This window comes from Sus scrofa, chromosome 7 (assembly GCF_000003025.6).
Source record: "Sus scrofa isolate TJ Tabasco breed Duroc chromosome 7, Sscrofa11.1, whole genome shotgun sequence".
In the NCBI taxonomy this organism is placed as follows: Eukaryota; Metazoa; Chordata; class Mammalia; order Artiodactyla; family Suidae; genus Sus; species Sus scrofa.
In genome coordinates, this window is record NC_010449.5 from 35,276,576 (window position 1) to 35,295,363 (window position 18,788).

Consider the following 18,788-nt stretch of genomic DNA (forward strand, 5'->3'; position numbering starts at 1 on the left):
CTGACAAATTTACCAATTCTCCTATGAATATATTCATGAACATGTTCTTCTTGAATATATTCTCGTGAATATGTTCGCTGCTGAATATACGGAATTTACTGACTCTCACTATGAATACATTCACTGAATATAGTCAAGATGAATGTGACTTCCCATGTAAACTTATTCCTATGAATATATTCATGAATATATTCTTCTTATAAATATATCAAAAATGGCTGCAATGCCGATGGGAGTTTTCCCATTTACACAAATTCCCTTTGAACTCTTGTCATTTTCTGTTTTGCTGACATTTTAGCATTTTTAGGATTCCTTGGCAAATTTTTCAAATAGCATTATCGACCTTAGAGAAACTACCCCACCCACGATACGTTGCTGGAAACTTTTATAAATAGTTTACTTTAAAAAAAAATTGTTATTGAAATGTGCACATAAAAAGAACACAAATCCCAAGAGTCCTACTTGATAAGTTATCCTAAAGTCAGCTCACAGGTCAGGAAATGGAACATTTCCAGGCCCCCGAGCCCTCCTTTACGTCTCCCTCTTGATTATCACCCGCCCCCGCGCTCCCCCCCCACAACGATTACTCCTTCCCTCTGCTCCAAAGGTTTTGTTCGTCTTGAACTTTCTATATATGAAATAACAGAAGAAATAATTTCACGCTGGTCTTCTGTTCAGCAGCATGATTGCGTTATCTCCATTATCACAGGGAGCAGTGGGGTATTTATTCGCGGTGCGGTATGTTATTCCATTGTACAAATATATCATAATGTACTTAACCAATCTAGATGTAATTTTTTTTTTTTTTGGTCTTTTTAGGGCCGCACCTGAGATATACAGAAATTCCAGGCTAGGGGTCGAATTGGAGCTATAGGTGCCAGCCTACACCACAGCCACAGCAACGCGGGATCAGAGCCTAGTCTGCAACCTACACCATCACTCACTGCAACATCAGTTTCTTTTCTTTTCTTTTCTTTTTTTTTTTTTTTTTTTTTTTTTTTTTGTCTTTTCTACGGCTGCACCCACAGCATATGGAGATTCCCAGGCTAGGGGGTCTCACTGGAGCTACAGCTGCCAGCCTACGCCAGAGTCACAGCTACGCCAGATCCGAGCCGCATCTGTGACCTACACCACAGCTCACGGCAACGCCATATCCTTAACCCGCTGAGCAAGACCAGGGATCGAACCTGCAACCTCAGAGTTCCTTGTCAGATTCGTTAACCACTGAGCCATGATGGGAACTCCCCATGTCAGTTTCTTAACCCACTGAGCGAGGCCAGGGATTGAACCCATGTCCTAATGGATAACTGGGTTCATTACCACTGAGCCACAATGGGAAATCCTAGATGTAACTTTCTTAAAATAAGTGCGCTAGGAACCATTCAATTACCCATCAAGAGTTAATGCCACAATTAGGTCAGAGAATATGCATATGTTTGACTTTAGAAGCCACTGACAAACCTTACTTATTACTCATCTTTTACAGCTTTTTTTTTTTTTTTTTTTTTTTTTTTTTTTTTTTTGCTGTTACTTATTTTAACTGCTTCTGAAGAGTTTAGCAAACTTTTAGTCAGATGGTTTTCATTTTATCTTCATAGCAGCATCCTAAGGAATGTTCAGTTTGGCAGAAGCCATACGATGGTTTGGTCTTCTTATCACACATTTAATGATCAACAATCATACTCTCTAACTAGTAATCAGTTTTTCGGTCTAGGGTTCGTATCCCAATTCTGCCCATCACCATAAATACCCCCTGGCTGAGGAAGAACAAAAGCACCCCCCTCAGAACAAAATACTGAAGTCTTGGTTACTGTTAGCCTTAGTTTATATTTCCACCAAAGGCGTATTATTTAAAGCACTGCGGGAAATTTTTAAATGACTAAAGCTTGGGAGAAAAATTTTAAACGATATTCAACAGGCTATCAAGTAACCTATTTATTCACATCGAAGACACCATCAACCATAAAGCATACCATTATCTTACAGAACAAAAATGTGAGAATATTGCAATTGATGATGTTATAATTTAATTGACAGGGATTTTCCCCCAAAACGTCAGTAAAATTCAGCACTTCAAAAGAGGCAGAAACAGTACCATAGTATGTAAAATGCTAAAACTTAATTTTTTTAATTTTTAAAAAATTGAATTTCTGCTGTATAGAAAGGTGATTCATATATATAATGTATATATCATACATCGTATATAGATATTCTTTTTCATATTCTTTCCTGCTATGGTTTAATCACAGGATATCAAATAGAGTTCCCTGAGCTATACAGTAGGACTTGTTTATCCATTCGACATAGAATAGTTTGCATCTGTTTGCAGTTTCAATGTTTAATCACTAGGTTTAGAAAAGTAAAAGCATTATAATCTTGCATATATCCACAGAAAGAATACACGATCATTCTTTAAATATATGCAAGGAAAGATACATTCTAAAATACAGTCTTAGGAAGAGGTGGCACGTTTTGAGAAAGTTAATTTGGTGAACTGGCTTTTGGGGAGTTCCTCTGGAGGCAGGCAGGGGTGGGAAAATCACCTCCTGGGATGGAGCGGGCTTCTGCCCTTCTGAAGTTGATAGACACTTGACAGCCCTTTTTCTGGACTTTGTGGTGGCATCAGCCTAGGGCTCTGGGAACCCAGCATATGCAGGGCTCTCACCTCTTCCTCCCCGCTCTCCCCCCCACACCCCCCGCCCCCAGCCATCCTGCTGGCCTCCCGGGAGCTGATCCGCAGCAAGCGTCTAGCACGGATGCTAGAGGTCATCCTGGCCATCGGCAACTTCATGAACAAAGGGCAGCGAGGGGGCGCCTACGGGTTCCGGGTGGCCAGCCTCAACAAGATCGCCGACACCAAGTCCAGCATTGACAGGTGGGACCTGCTGGCTTCTGTAGCCTCCACCTCCCTGCCCTCTGGCCTCTCCCCTCCTACCCCTCCCTCCATTTCCAACCCAGCGTGTGTCCCAGCCTGCCCCTGGCACCTCACTCTGGTTTCCACTTGACCCTCACTCCCAGTTCCCTTGGCCCCTTATCCTTGACCTTTTACCCACAGAAACATCTCTCTGCTTCATTATCTGATCATGATCCTGGAGAAGCATTTCCCTGACATCCTGAACATGCCCTCCGAGCTGCAGCATCTTCCAGAGGCCGCCAAAGTCAAGTGAGGGGTCCCTCTAGGGCTTCCTTCTTTCTCCCGGTCATCAATGCCCACTCTCATCTAAATTTCATCCTTCGGGGCCACAATGACTAGGAATGAACTGCATCTCAGGGCTTGTCTGGGAAAACCAAACAAAAGACGCTATTTGCTCTCAGTTCCTCATTTCAGAGGTTCTCCCAGGAAACACAGTAGGGAGTGGGGACCCGAGCCAGGAATGGGCACAGTGCCAGCCCAACGGGAGCAGCGTTACTAGTCTATCCCCACTGTGAGCTATAAGAACCTGATCCCGCCAGAGGCATCCAGGAGAAAGTGTGGGCTCACTCCACTTAGCCCCTCCAAAGAGGAGGGGGGGAGATGGACATCACCTACCATCTCCTTTCAGTCACTGGCTGAGGAGTTCTGGGGTGGGAAGATGGCTCTCTGGCCAGGGCACCAGGCAGAGGGGGGTCTGGCCCCCAGAAAAAGTGTTCACTGCCTGGAAGTCAGGGCTGCGCACAACGGTGGATGGTCCAAGGGGATACCGGGTGGGGGTGGGGGCAAAGACCTCTGCTCCAGGCAGGAAGTCAGACCAGAACATATAGAGGCTGATAGAAGCATCTCCAATAGAGGCCAAAATGCAGAGGTAAATAGCTAATACACATCAAATGCTTACTGCATGCCGGATCCTATGTGAAGAGCTTGTAAGCACTACCTGGTAGTTAATAAAAATAAATCCAAGCCAGAGGCCAGTGTTAGAAACCTTGCAATACACAGCATGACATTTCTGATCTGGAAGGATCTAGAGAACAGAAGCTCCACTCATCATTTTACGGAAGCACAGATGGAGCATGGAGGGGGAAGATTTGGTTAGTGGCCAACGCAGGGCTGGACCCCAGGTCCACTGACTCCCTCCCTCTGTGTCCCCCTGCAGCCTGGCAGAGCTGGAGAAGGAGGTGGGCAACCTAAGGAGGGGCCTCAGAGCAGTCGAGGTGGTGAGTACATCTGTGCCTGCGTTCGTGGGGGTGCTGCCCATGCTGCCTGGCACTAGTCCAGAAGGGTCCTCCCCGCCACCCCCGCAGACCCTGTCTGCTGCATCTCTGTGTGGCGGGGGTGACAGAACTGCTAGTATAGCGACTACAGCCTCGAGTGCAGAGTGAGGCCTCAGGAAAGGATAGCTGAAGTATCCAAGGCTTAAATCCAGCCTCTTGAAGAGGGACACCCATCTGAGACGGTAGCCATGTCACTGGACGGTGGAGAGGAATGCAGGATAAATCTACCCCAAGTGTGATTCACATGGATGGGAAAGAGGCCTTGGAAGCTGGCTCAGGGCAGGGAGCCCCTCTACTGTGACACTGGGGACCACTGTCCCCAGAAGTTCTTTCCTTATATCTATTTACCTCCTCTCTGGGCCAGTAGAGGTCCTGGGGGCTATACCTCTGGTCTCTACTGTTCCTGCTCTAATGGCTTCTCCGATGATGCTATCGCTGGCTCAGTCTGGGGATTGTCCCCCACACCTCGGAACTAGTGATCCTTCTCACCTTCTCTGTGTATGTTTGGGAGTAGGGAGGCGGCTAAGGAGATGATGGACTTAAAAAAAAAAGCTTCTGTTGCCACTACTGATTTCTAATTGATACCCTTTAACACGCTACCCACAATGTGGTCCACGGATCAGCAGCATCACATCAACCGGGAGATTCGGAGATGCATCACACATTTTAATCTGCACAGGAATCAGCCAGGGATCTTGTTAAAATGCAGATTCTAATTCTGGGGGGAGCCCAAGAGTCTATTTCTTAAAACTCCCCAGGTGATGCTGCTGCTGGTCCCAGACCATGCTCTGGAGAAAGACGATCAAGGCAGGATGGGCTGGCAGGTGACTCTCACAATCTTTGCCACCCTTAGAATTCGAGACTTGGGGGTGTTCCCTCTTCCAAAAAAAAAAGGGCTAAGTGTTCTGTGAGTGGCGAGAGGACAGGGGACATGGTGACCCGGAATTCCTGACTCTCGCCCTGGCACTCGTCTGACCAGCACTTGGCTCTGCCTCCTCAGGAGCTGGAGTATCAGAAGCGCCAGGTGCGGGAGCCAAATGACAAGTTTGTCCCGGTCATGAGTGACTTTATCACTGTCTCCAGCTTCAGCTTCTCAGAGCTGGAGGACCAGCTCAATGAAGCCAGGGCCAAGGTAAGTGCATCCCACACCTCTCCACCTTCACCAATCCTGTGACAGATGGCGCAGAAAGGACAGACCCAGGGCGGTGTGCCCTCCTCACTCCTAGAGAAGCAACTCTGTTGCAATGGTTGGGGCCATGGACCACCTCCCTGAGCTTGTTGAAATGTTATTATCCCATTTGACAGATATGTGCACTGAGATCAGAGAGGGTAAGTCACTTGCCCAAGGTTGCCCAGCTGGACAGACAGCTGGGTTAGCAGCCTGATACAGGAGCCCAGCTGTGGTCTGGTTGCTCTGCCTCTCCCACTGACACTCCTCTGGGCCCCAACCGTGGGAGTCTTATTTATTAAGATGTGGGTCCTCATTCAGGAGAGCTGGGGCCGAGATGTAGCATTTCTAACAGGCTCCATGCTGCCTGTCCATGGCGTGCACTTAGGGTGGTGGGGGCACTCTTAGAGGACCCCGGAGTGCATTGGATTAGAGATGGCAGCGCTCAGTATAAGTGCCTTACCTGCACACCTCTACCTCCCCAGCTCATGTAACCCCCACAGCAATGTGAAGTTAAGTCCTGTTACCCCCATTTTGCAGAGGGGTTAAATAACCAGCCCAGGAGACAGATGATCTGACATCCCCTTAAGTTCTGACCAGGCAGTTGCTGACCTTAGGAAGTGCGCCCGAGATCTGTGGCTCCTGGTCACAAACCTATAACCTAACAGACCTGGCAGCCAGCTGGACCTGCCACCTCCCCAGAGGGCAGCCTCAAGCCTTTCCTTCAGCTTTGTCCTCTCCCTGACCTCTAGCCCTGCCCCCCGCCCCAGGCCAACAGACCCCACCTCCGATGAGCTCAGCCCTGGCTGGAAGCCACCTGCCCAGCGGGCTCAGGGGTGACGCCCCTCCCCCTCCCCCCAACAGTTCTCCAAGGCCCTGACGCACTTCGGGGAGCATGACAGCAAGATGCAGCCAGACGAATTCTTCGGCATCTTTGACACCTTCCTGCAGGCCTTCTCAGAGGCGCGGCAGGACCTGGAGACCATGAGGAGGAGGAAGGAGGAGGAGGAGCGGCGGGCGCGCATGGAGGCCATGGTGCGGGGGCGCAGGCATCCCGGGAAGGAGCACAGTGGGGGCGGGTGGTAGGCCAGCCCGGGTCCGAGGGCCTGTGTGTCACCTGGAGCCCAGGGGCCTCTCACGCTCCCCCCTCACACCCCCCCCCCCCCCCCAGCTAAAGGAGCAGCGGGAGCGGGAGCGGTGGCAGCGGCAGCGGAAGGCGCAGGCGGGCAGCTCGCTGGAGGAGGGCGGCGAGTTCGATGACCTGGTGTCAGCCCTGCGCTCTGGCGAAGTTTTCGACAAGGACTTGTGCAAACTCAAACGCAGCCGCAAACGATCAGGGAGCCAGGCCCTGGAAGCCACCCGGGAGCGGGCGATAAACAGGCTAAATTATTGACCTGGGAGGTGGGCAGGGGGCACTGGCCACAGCGGGAGGCCGGGACAGGGAGGGGCCCAGAGGGGCTGAGTGGTCGGGCCACGGATACTTACAGGATCTGGTGCTCAGTGTAGAGCCCTGGGCTGGGTCCCCGGGTCAGGACTGTGTGTGGCAGGACCAGGTGTCTCCCCAGCTGAAGGAGCTCCCCTCATCTCCTCCTGTTACTCCTTCTGCACCCTGGCCCCCAGGGGTCACTCTCTGAGGCTGACCTGGACACCCCTGGTCAGCCCGGGCTGAAGGGTCCCTGCTTCCCCGCCCCCACGTGTTGGCACGGAGCTGTTCCAGATCTAGGCTGGAGAGATCCATGAACCTTGTCCGGGTTTCTCGTGCGTGGGGAGTAAGGAGGGGGTGGGCCAGGGCAGAGGTATTGAGGCTCCCACCTCTCAAGGGTAGGCTTAATGGAATATTCAGCTGGGGCAAAGTTTTCTCCTGGGTGGAGGAGGCATGAATTCTAGCTCGATGTGTTCCAGAAAAGAAAAATGTTGGGAGGATGATGCAGGACCAAGTCATTGCCCATTTCCTCCCTCACGAGTCCTCAGGCCCCTCTCTTGCAGCCCTAAATCTCACTCCCTTCCCCGCTGCAAGCTCCATCCTATCTACTAATCCCGAATCCTGGAACATTCACCTTTGGGTTCCCCCCGTTGTGGCTCACTGTCCGGCACCTGATGAACCTGGGAAGAAAACCTGTTCATCACCACGTTGTTGGCTGGGCACAGGGACCCGGGGACGAAACCCTCCTCTGCCCCTGCCCCCTTTGTAAACCAGACCACCATCTTGTTGAAGCAAGAAGGTGACCTCACACGTTGGCTGGGGTTCGAGAGGACAGCACGTGAATAGCTCATGCCACCCTCGAGCTCCCCACCTGCCACTTAATGGTACTCAGACCCCACACTCCTCCACCACCTGCCTCCAAGCGGAAGGTAGGCACAGCGACCCCCCGCTCTGTCCAGCCTTGCAGGGGACCCCACTCCTAACTGTGGTGATCTGGCTAAGGCCAGCCCTGGGGCATCGGTTCCTGGGAGTCCCAAAGGCCCGAGCTGCCCCCTGCAGTCACATGCCACCTCTAAAGGGAGTGTCCTCGGAGGCCTTCAGACGGGAGGCCCGGAGGTGCCAACAGGATGAGGGGGGTCCCCCCATCTCTGGCACCTGATCTGGGTCTTCAACCTGACTTCCGAGGGGCCCGCTCTGGCTCTCCTGTCCCCTCTCCCCTCCACTCTGTCGGTCTCGAGCTGTCCTTGGAAGGCAGGATGATGGCTGTTATCTAGACAAATTTTCTCTCTCGTAAGAGGAGGGAGGTGAGTTCAACTCTATCAAGTTTCTTATGTTCACTACATTTCCAGCCCCTAAGAGGGGACCTCTTGTGCTGTGTCTGTGAGACCTGCCTGGCCCCCCATCAGCTGGCTCCCTGCCGTTCGTGCTTCTCACCTTCTGACCTCCTCCTCCAGCTCAGGGTTATTGCCAGTGGACAAACTGATGGGCTGGGCCCACTCTTCAGCTGCCTAGCTTTTCCCTACGCCGGACTCCTGGGATTGGGGCCGTAGTAGCTGCAGGGGGAAGAAACACAGGGTCGGTGAGCCCAGCATGTGTGTTGTGGTTTAGGGGGAGGGATCAGAGTAAGTGCGAGCCTGGCCAGGGCAGGTGTGAAGGGCCCCCCTGCAGGGGTGTGGGTGAGGGCAAAGGTATAAGCTTCCAGGAAGAGCAGCCCCCAGTGGAAGAAGCCAGTGTGGGGCTGATGGGGGGGGACTGTTAAGGTCCTCTCCCAAACTGGCCAGGCGGAGGTCAACCTCACCCACCAGGGCGGGAAAGGGGGCCACTTCTACCCGATAGGCACGTCCACATCCCCACATTCCCACCCACCGTGGAAGACGGATGCGCACCAGGAAAGGACTATGGAAGCCGTTCAAGACAACGTTGGATCCGCAGGAGAGCACAGTTCGGTTTAACTGTTTACAGAGGCCACGTATATTGTTCCAGGGCTCAGGCTTCTCACCCCTGAAGATTCTCCCTTCTCTATTTATTATTTTCTAGATCTGGCCCGTGGCTCTGACAGGTGCCACTGTAGCCAGATCCCCAACAGTGCCTTGGCCTGTGGACCATCACAGCCGACTTAGCAAGGAGGGCTGCTGCCTCGGAGACGGCCGAGTGGGCCCTTGACATGCTCAGCGTTTACGCCTGTTTCGATCTGCTCCTTAGTCGTTCCCCGCCCACCACCTTCGGGTTAATTTCTCTAGCTAATTTTGTGTCCAATGTAAAGTCCAGTTAACCCAATGCCCCCTGCCCCCCAGCAGCAGCACGCCCTCGCCCTCCTCCCTCCCCTTTGATGAAGGGAAGGCGTGGATGGGGAAGGGTTCAGTCCAGGCTCTCCCCACCCCCACCCCACTTCTACCCCCTGGGGGAGCCGCCACGACCATCTCCCCCACCTCGGCCACCTCCACACCAGGGCTGTTCTTACCGGTTCAGATGACAAGTGAGACTAATGTACAAAGTCTGCAGCGTCCTTTCTGCCTGCACCTTTTTTATAAGAATATATTGTAATACTAAAAAATATTAAATCCGTACCACCCCCCACCCCCCCACCTAGCCTGCCTTGAAATGTGTGCCTTCTTCCCCCAAGGGGCCTCGAGGTACGCGGGAGAGCTGGCCTGGCTGGTACTGTGTAGGGGCCTGATGCCACCAGCTCTGGGAGCACCACTCGTGAGAGTCTTGGGAATTCCACGAGCCCAATCACATGAGCCAGTAGCTTGAAATTGGCCAAGGTGGGTGGACTTAGACCATGGACATGGACCTGTGCTTGCCCAAAAGCTGGTGGTTAAACATTTGCCAGTGCACCTGGGTCAAGGCAGGCAGGGATGGGCACTGAGGCTAGACCCAAGTTAAGAGAACCCAGCAAGCACACCCAGTGTCTGGGGACGTGAAAACCAGGAGCCTCTAACTGCATACCCGGCCCCCCATCACTACCAGCCGGCGACAAGATGAGTCTTGGACGCCCCCAGCTGACAGTCCTGCGATGCTGCACGTCTACACCTTCCTCGCCTACCGCCTACCTTCTCTCCCAGGGAAGCTGGGACACAGGAGGACCTGTCCCTTTGCCTTTCCAGCGTCTCTCCCGCTCCTCTTCCCCCAGGGCACCGGCTTTGGGTGGAGGGGCAGGCCTGCCATCACAGCAGCTCGGCGACCCCAGCACAGACACAGTCCTCATTCTTGCATCTCCAGGGTTGGCACAGTGGCTTTATTTTGTGCGCTGTGAGGGTGAAGGTGATCTTCAACATTCTTCCTTCCCCGATGGGTCCAAGGACGAAGGGGTGTGGGTGGTGGGTGGGCAGGCAGGTGGGTGTGAGATGTGCTGGGCAGGAGGCTTCCTGGCGCAGCCCCCGTGGATCCACTGAGGAGAGGGGCCTGAGGAGTGGAAGGTGGCAGGATGGGCAGCTAACTGCCTGCACATCTGATGGGGTGGGACGGATTCAGGTGACAGGAGGGGACACCTGGCTCTTTCAGAGGAAGCTGGGGGAGGGGCTACACACACGCAGGAAGGACGGCAGCGCCGCTGCTGAAGGGCAGGCACCATACATCCGCGGTTTGGGTGCCGCCTTCCCGTGTAGAGTGGGTCCTCTGCTGCATGAGCCTTTGTTCTCCCTGGGGAAGTGGGAGAAGAGAAAACCCACGCGAGCAGTGGAAGCTGCGGGCTCCACCGTCTGGAACTGAGGGTCTCCGAGAGACCACAGAGCACATGGTGGGGGCTTCCGGTGATCCAGCCCAGCTCGCTGCGGCCCCCTCCCAGCCCCTAGGTCCTGGGAGGGGGAGGGCCGCCGGTTTCCTCTCCGAATGAAGGAGACCTCACAGGTCAGGGGAGGTCATCCAGCAGGAAAGGGGTGGACGGACCTCAGATTCCTACCGGCTGACGGGTAACGGTGACAGGGTTCAAGGAACTTGACGTCTCTCCCTCGGCTGAAACTGCATCCCACCTCTCGACCTCGCTGGGCCTGGGGTGCGCAGGGCAGGAGCTCTAGGTCCGCTGGAAGTCCCCCCGCTGACCCCCGGTCTTGCTGTCCAGTTTTATCTCACCCAGCACGATGTCCCTGCTGACAGCCTTGCACATGTCATACAGGGTGAGGGCGGCCACGGCGGCTGAGGTCAAGGCCTCCATCTCCACCCCGGTGGGTCCCCGAGCCCGGCAGGACGCCTGGATCACCACGGCATGGCGTGTGCTGTCCAGCTCCAGCCACACCTGGACGTGGCTCAGGGCCACGTGGTGGCACAGAGGAATCAGCTGGCTGGTCAGCTTGGCCGCCTGGATGCCTGCCAGCTGGGCCACCACCAGGGCATCTCCCTTCTTTAGCTGGTTCTCCTGGACGAGCTTGAAGGCCACAGGCCCCAGGAGGACCACGGCTGAGGCCACGGCCACCCGCTCTGTGTCAGGCTTCCTTCCCACATCTACCATGGCGGCCCGGCCTTCCGTGTCCACGTGGGTTAGCTGGTCTGAGGTCGGCAGAGGTCCTGAGGGGGTGGCAGGAGCCCGGGGCTCTGGGCTAAGGCACTTTTTTGGGTTGGCATCTGAGTCTGGATGGGAACTGAGATGTCTCTGAGGGAAGCCAGACCCCAGCCACCGCTGGGCCAGGAGAGGGGCCTGGGGGACCCAGCATCCTTTCCACAAAGTCACCATCTGGCTGGAGGAACTCACTCTGTGTCTCAGACCTTGGACACGGAGGGAGCCCCTCAAGGAGATGCTCGGAATGGCTGGTGGGGAATCTTGGAGCATCAGGGAGAACTCTGGAAGGAAGGGAGAAGCAAAGAAGAGAAAGACTAAGTCCAAAAACGACGTCTTCTCCCCCCCAACCCTCTCCCCACCCCACCCCGAGTTCCCCCTTTCACGATGGGGAGAGTGGAATGAAGAGCAAAAAGCACAGCGAGGAGAGAGAAAAAGAAGATACACAGAGAGGGGATCCTCAGCAAACAGGTTCACAGCCCTTCACAGCGGGAGTTACTCAGGGCAAGGGGCCCAGTTTCTGCCTGTCCTGCAGGTGGCGGTGTGTTGGTGTGTGTCAGGGGTGGGGTAACCCAGCCTCCCCGCCTCAACAACTTTCTTGTTGCCCAGTTCTCTTAAGAAACCCCTAAGGTCTGAAGACTGAAGCCTGGACCAGATGACCTGTCCCTTCATTCTCTTAAAACTACTGTGAGGCCTCAGCCTGAATTATCAATTAATGACTCATCTTCACATTCTCCAGGAAGAGTTAACAGCAGTTAGTTTACAGACAAGATACCAAGGGAAATACTTAGTCTATTTAAACAATGGCTCTCAAGCCCGCCTCAGGTACATCAGGAAGTGCACACACGAAGCAACAGGCTGATTCAAGTGGTCCCAGGGGCCTCGGGAACCCAGAAGGGTCCTGCTGCTCAAAGGGTGGTCCGGGACCAGCAGCATCGGCACCACTTGAGGGTGGTTGGGGGTCAGCCCAGACATCCTGTCCTGAATCTGATTCTGAAACAACAAGCACCCCCCAGGGGATTCACAGGCACTGAAAGTGCTAGGCACGTCCCAGCTTTACAGAAATCAGACTGGTGTAGTTACTCTGCATCCTTGAGAGCACCATCATTCCCTAGGAAGCAGCGAGGGCTCCCAACATCCAGCTTTTGCATCAGGCTCTGACCCCCTACCTTGTCAGTGTCAGAGGCACAAGCTCCCCCGGGGAGGTTTATAAAGGCACCCCCTCTCCTCGCCATGGAGGCAGTCAGCACAGATCAAGGGCTAACACAGAGGACGATGACAAAGGGGTGAAGGCAGAAGAGGGTTGATACCGTTTTCGTCCCGAGGGAACGCTCTGGTGAGCCGCCTTCCTTCCCCACGTGGCTGCTGTGGTCCCTGAGCCGAATCTGGCCCCTCTGACCTGCCTGCCTCAGGGCACTCAGCTCACTCTGCTCCAAGGACCACAATCCTGTCCCCTCATTATTCCACTTCTTTCTCTTGCCTAGGGGACAATTTGGGGACCCTGGCTGTGGCCAAGGTGGCAAGGCCTCCCCTGCTCCAGCGCCTGAGGGGTAACAGCAGCCCTGAAGCACCTCATGGACCAGCTAGTTTCCCAGGGCTGGAGACCACACACACAGCTCTATGAACAGGTGTTTTGGTCTGAAGCATCCTAGGCACGTAAGAGACATGCCAGGCACTTTAAGTTCCCGAGAGTTAAGGAATTAGGCAGCTGAGATCCTGGCTGCGTTCTCCCTGAAAAGATGAGTGGCAGCGCTTATCATCTAAGTACATCCGGCACAGAAGCCCAACAGCACATGGACCAGTGGGTAGCTGATGGTCCAGATATACACACGGACTGGCCCACAGGACAGAAGGGGCGGGACACTGTGACTGCACCTGAGCTGAGCGATTCTAGAGCTGAGGACAAGGGCTCTCTCTTAACCTGAAGCTCCATTTTCAGGGCCTAGTGGCCATCAATCTGGAGGACCCCGGCCCAATTTCTGTGCCATGGAGCGGGGTGGGTTGGGGGGGTGGAAAAGAAGAAAAGCAGCAGTAAAGGCTTGAACGAGTAAGAAAAGGTGAAGGATGAGAACATCCAGATGAAGTGCAGGATCGGGGGCGGAGCCTTATGGCAGGGGCCCCACCCCCAGGACCCCCCCATGACGAGGGGGCATGGTTACGTACTGATGGGTCACCCACCGATGAGGATCATGGGCCGGTTCTTCATCTGGGAAATATTGAACATGCCTGGGGGGGAGGGAAAGAGGGCGGGAAGAGAGTTCACTGCCACGACCAGTGGACCCCGTGCAACAATCGCCCCATGGATTCTGAGGAAAAGTGCCCCCTGGACATTGCAAGGTCGCCCAGGACAGGTTTGGGATGTCAGGCCTCCTGGCAGAAGACAGCTCATGGGATGAAAGGGAGGTAAGGACACCCCTCTTCCCTCCCACCCAGTGAGACAGCCTGAGAGAATCTGGGTTCCTTGTCCTGGGCAGGATCTGCTGTGCCAACCTCCCCCGGGATGGAGAGGCTCCCCTGCACCTCAAGTCTAGAGGGCCAATGGGAGTGATGGAGAGTGTGGGCCACACCAAGTCCCGCTGGCTCCTGCCAGGCTTTCCGTCATCCTCTGGGGCTAAGGACCTCCTTCCTGCAGACAATGGCCCCCTCCCCGAAGGCCTGGCCCTCCCCGCCCCTCACCTGCGTGCTGCCGCTTCTTCCTGCCAACAGCCGCCCCGATGATGCGCAGCACCTCCTCCTCGGAGGCCCCTGCCCGCAGGTGATCCCGTAGCGACACCTCTGAATTCCCGAAGAGGCAGACCTGGAGGGGGTCACACCTGGGGTGAGGACAACTTGCCTCCCTCATCCTGAGCCTTGGCCCCCATCCTCAGAGTCCCCCTGGGCTGGGCCTGGGGGCCTCCCAGGGTTGGTCTCACTTTTCAAAGCAGGACTTTCTGCAATGAGGCTGAAGGTGCAAGAGAAGGGAGGCAGATAGGACAGGAGCCAAACCAGACATTCCGAGGCCTGCATGCGACCTCCCGCCAAGCTTCCTGAAACGTGTAGAGGAAATGTTAAAAACTAAATAATTGCTGGGAGTTCCCTGGTGGCCTGGCAGTTAAAGATTCGATGTCACTGCTGTGGCTCAGGTTCGATCCCTGGCCCAGGGAACTTTCACAGCCAAGAAAATTTTTAAAAAGTTTTGTTTTTGCTTTGTTTTTTAGGGCCGCACCTGTGGCATATGGACGTTCCCAGGCTAGGGGTCAATTTGGAGCTACAGCTGCAGGTCTACACCACAGCAATGCCAGATGCAAGCCGCATCTGCGTGACCTACACCACAGCTCATGGCAATGCTAGATCCTTAACCCACTGTACGAGGCCAGGGATTGAACCCACATCCTCATGGATACTAGTCAGGTTTGTTACCACTGAGCCACAATTAGGACTCCACAGATTTTTAAAATTTTTTTAAAAATTAAATAATTGCCAACAGAGACAACACATCAAACTCTGGACCCACACCTTCGGAGAAGTTCCATGGAACGGGCTCTTCATTGCCGGGAGAATGGAACCCAGTCAGTGGGAGCCAAGCCCTGGCAGTCACCTGACATGCACATCCCATTTCCCCTCCAGGTCCCTTCATTCCCGGACTCGCCTGCCTGCCCCAGCACCTCTCCGGCTTGTGGTCCTTGACTGGGGGCTGAAGAGCAGAAGGCTGGGGGGATGGCATTCTGAGAACATTCAAACTGGACTCGACGTTCCCTGCTTCTTCGAGAGGCTGGGAGCCCCTGGGGCTCTGGGCTAGTCCCCGAAAGTGGGACACCTGCTTCTCCACCAAACCCTATAAAAAGCCAACCAAGTGCCAGCTCCGTACAGGGCACTGTGGACACAGGGAGAGAGTGTGTCTCACCAGCGCAAGGGCAGAGACCCATCAGAGAAGTTAAGAACAAGATCTAAGCAGGAGGCTCATCCACATCACCAGCAGGGGGGTGGGGGTTTAGACCCCCTTCCTCGATCCCCACCAGCCCCAGTTCCACTCTCTGCCCTTTTCTGCAACCAGCACCCTCCTCCAGCTAGATTCTGCTTGGGTTTGGCGAACACGCCAGGCTCCAGTTCCCATGGGCCCTGGGACACCACCTCCCCGCAGGGGTGGGACAGTGGTTTGCTGCTGCTGGTCCAGGGCCTCAACATCCTTTACTGGCCCCAAACCCTGCACTGTAAATAGCCTCTTCCTCACATTCTCCTTAGAATCCACTCCACTCCTGTCTGGGGAGGGAGGGGGGAGTTGGCTGGCACAGTTACCCAGTTACCACCTACATCTGAGGTAGTCCTGCCCTCCAGCCCAGAACCCTGCCCCCGCCACTTTAGAACAACCTGATAGACAGGTCCTTTGACTCTAAACCCAGCCCACCAGCACCCCCACCCCTAATCCCAACAGGTCCCAGAGCCTGCCGGATACCCGGGGTGGGGGGGGGAACCTTAGGGGGGCCCTCCCCACCCCCACCTGCATCACCAAGTCCTCTCACTCTTCCTTCCCACCTTCGCCTTAATTCTTACATACTCGGGACATCACTGAAAGGCCATCTGCCTATTTCCAAATTCACCTGTGAGTTATTCTCCCTAAGTCGTGAATGGGGGGTCTGCCTCCTCCTGGTAAAGAGACTGCCCAGCGCCGTACCGTCCACAGGACACGCTCTGCACCTTTTACAGGGACACTCGAGTCCTCTGCAATGTGGTCTCCTGTAATGACTTAAATCTGCCCTCGCTGACCTGGGATGAACCCCAGGTATGCATCTTCCTGGAACCCGCTTCCTCTCCCCACCCCCAGTCTCCATGGCTCACCCAGGTCCACCAGCCAAGGCCCAGACAGCCATTCAATTGACAAAGAATCACGTGCTACCACCCGTTAGTTCTCTGATCACACAAGGAGCCTCTGTGCCCCCAATGGGCACATGTGTGATGCTCTTATCCCCCCCACCCCCCGCCCCGGCACAGGGCTGAATGCACAGTACAGGCTGATTACATGCGAGTAACAGACGCCTGTTTCCCGATGAGCCCCTGGCCTGTGGAAGGGGCCAATCAGGGTGGGGGCCGGGGGCAAAGGGCACATGGTTCCTTCTCCCGCCCCCTCCCCTCTCGTAGCACTGAGTCCTGGAAAGTGGCTCCCCATCAACTGGAAGCTACTTTAGGATCCCCAGGAAGGAAGGAACCAGGGTGACGGTTCCATGAGTCATGAGGTCACCTTCATCTGCTGCTCCCATGATTCCCTCCAAAACCTGACACTATTTCACCATCACCCCATGGACCCTGCTAGCTCACCTCCAATCACCTCCTATCAGGGGGCGCAGGTGGGGAGACACACAGAGCACAGAAGTGGCAGGGGGCTCCATGGGGAAGGGAGACGCACCTTGAGGTTCCCATCAGCTGTGATTCGCAGCCGGTTGCAGGTCCCACAGAAATGCTCAGACATGGACGTGATGAAGCTGACCTGGCCTTGGAAGCCAGGGATCTTAAAGGCCTGCAGGGGAGCAGGGGAGGGGGTGAGGGCAGGAGCACTGGGCTGAGAGCCAGCTCTCACTCCCTGACCCCTGAGCCCTCACTCCCCCACCCTCTCCCCAGAAAGCAGCCTCCAAGGCCCCCAGACCACAAAACACTCTAGATGAAGCAAGGCCATGGCCATCAGCCCTCTGCCTGCACCTGGCCTGTCATCACCTGGCCTGCCTGACAAAGGCTACTAGAGCTACGGGGACCCGAGGGCAGCACGGCCAGGGAAGGCCACGTGGAAGAGCTAGACAGGCAACCTCCACTGCTCATCCTATGACAAAGTACCCAACCCCGGGCCTGCTTCTTCGTCAGTGAAGCCGGGAGGCTGCTATGATGGCCCTGTGGTCATTCTGCTTCAGTGGCGCCATCCTGCATCATCCACTCTGCCCTCAGCACAGCTCCCCCAGCCCTCCGGTGGTCCTGGGGTCCACCAGCCCAGCCCGCCCTCCTGCCTCCAACCTTGGCTGTGCTGGATTCCTCCTCGGGCAGCTTCTCCAGCTCTGGCCACTGCTGCTGGATGGTGTCCAGCATCTCCTTGTAGCTAACCATCTTCTTGAAGTTCCACTTGTTGCCTGGATTGGGGGTGGGAGCTGCTGAGTCGCATGCTCTGGGAGCCAAGGGCTTCAAGTCCACCCCCCACAAACAGCCCAGAAATCAGTCTCTACCCCTGGGCCTGATGGGCCCAAGTCCTCGCCTGAAATGAGTGGATCAAGTCTCACCCACACGCACTCTGAGAAGCCTCTGATCCCCATCGCAGGCCCAGTCCTGGTGGGTGCCTGCCCGGCCCACCCCACCATTCCTGGAGAAATTCCTACACACACAGTGGGGTCTGGGGTCAGCAGCACCCAAGGGGGCAACCAGACCTTGTCTGTCCCACTCAGCCGCCCTTCCCAGGGTCCCCAGCAGTACCTGCCTCCCACCAGGCTCTCAGCGGGGCCCTGGGCCAGCTCTGCCAACAGGCAGAGCTACCTCCTCTCCCCCCACCCACCTCGCCTGTGTCACGGCCCTGCGTCACTGACCGTCGAAAGGCATGTACTCTATGAAGCGCACGTCCAGGGGGAGTCCCTCGGTCCAGGCCACAAAGTCCAGGAGTTCATCCTCATTCAGGCCTCGCATCACCACACAGTTCACCTGGATGGGGCACAAAGTGGGATGGCAAGGGCTATCCCCGCTGTGTTCTTTTCCAGGGGTGACCCTTGGGGGGGTGTCTAGCACCTGCCCAGGCTCTCTGAGGGCCCATTCCTGGTGTCTCCCCCCTAGTTCTCCAAGGGTTGCAGGATTCCACGAGGTCACTGGTTTTCTCCCCTCCCTTGCAGTGAGTGCGGGCAGGGCTGGCAAGGACAGGGTGAGGGGTTTCATGGTGGGTGTGCCAGCCAGGGCTGGGGGCTGTCCTGGGGCTAGGAAGACCTCACCTTCACAGGGCTGTAGCCCAGCTCGATGGCCTTGTGGATGCCCTCCATGACCTTGTGGAAGCCTGTGGGGGGCAGAGAACAAGAGTCCAGGCACCGCCTTCCTCTCCCTGCCCCTCACACACCCACAGGGAAGTGCCCGAGTTATTAGGAGCCTCAGGGACCGCCAGAGTCTGGGCACCAGACAGTAAATATTTTAGACTTTGCAAGCCAAGAGACCAAACTGAGGCTCTTATGTGAATACATAAAATAAAGACTTTATTGACTAAATTCAGACTATGATAACAACTGACTGTAACTTTGATAACACAGCTCTGCAAACAGAATGGAAGAGCGGAATTCTTTGCAGCGGTAATATTTTGCCTATTTGGGGTTCACTGTTAACATTCCCCATCATTAAATTCAGGGCAAATGCTATCTGCAAAATCTATTCTTGGCTTGCGTGGGCTATTTAAAAAAACAACCCCACAGGCAGGGGGCTGGACTTGGCTGGTGGGCCATGGTGTGGGGCCCTTGATCTACGTGAACCCTCTCATAGTCCAGACGAGGACACTGAGGTCCAGACAGGCAGTGCCCAGCTGGGGGCTTGCA

General features: G+C 55.2%; 2 protein-coding genes and 1 long non-coding RNA gene across 3 annotated transcripts in view; 1 reads left to right on the forward strand and 2 right to left on the reverse strand.

Moving 5' to 3' along the window:
• DAAM2 (dishevelled associated activator of morphogenesis 2) overlaps window positions 1–9,358 on the forward strand; it is a 158,689-nt gene extending 149,331 nt beyond the window's left edge. The window contains 6 exon segments of the mRNA XM_021098661.1: window positions 2,707–2,875; window positions 3,056–3,163; window positions 4,071–4,131; window positions 5,189–5,320; window positions 6,221–6,391; window positions 6,528–9,358. Coding sequence (XP_020954320.1) covers window positions 2,707–2,875; window positions 3,056–3,163; window positions 4,071–4,131; window positions 5,189–5,320; window positions 6,221–6,391; window positions 6,528–6,749 — 863 coding nt within the window. The 3' untranslated portion in view covers window positions 6,750–9,358.
• LOC110261516 lies at window positions 6,816–9,826 on the reverse strand. Its single transcript, XR_002345702.1, has 3 exons — window positions 9,241–9,826; window positions 8,214–8,332; window positions 6,816–7,459 (listed from the first exon to the last, which is right to left on the reverse strand). It is a non-coding gene; the product is annotated as an uncharacterized LOC110261516 (long non-coding RNA).
• MOCS1 (molybdenum cofactor synthesis 1) overlaps window positions 9,990–18,788 on the reverse strand; it is a 34,371-nt gene continuing 25,572 nt past the window's right edge. Inside the window, 7 exon segments of the mRNA XM_001928708.6 lie at window positions 9,990–11,555; window positions 13,435–13,497; window positions 13,948–14,068; window positions 16,652–16,762; window positions 17,248–17,360; window positions 17,808–17,919; window positions 18,201–18,262. Coding sequence (XP_001928743.3) covers window positions 13,442–13,497; window positions 13,948–14,068; window positions 16,652–16,762; window positions 17,248–17,360; window positions 17,808–17,919; window positions 18,201–18,262 — 575 coding nt within the window. The 3' untranslated portion in view covers window positions 9,990–11,555; window positions 13,435–13,441.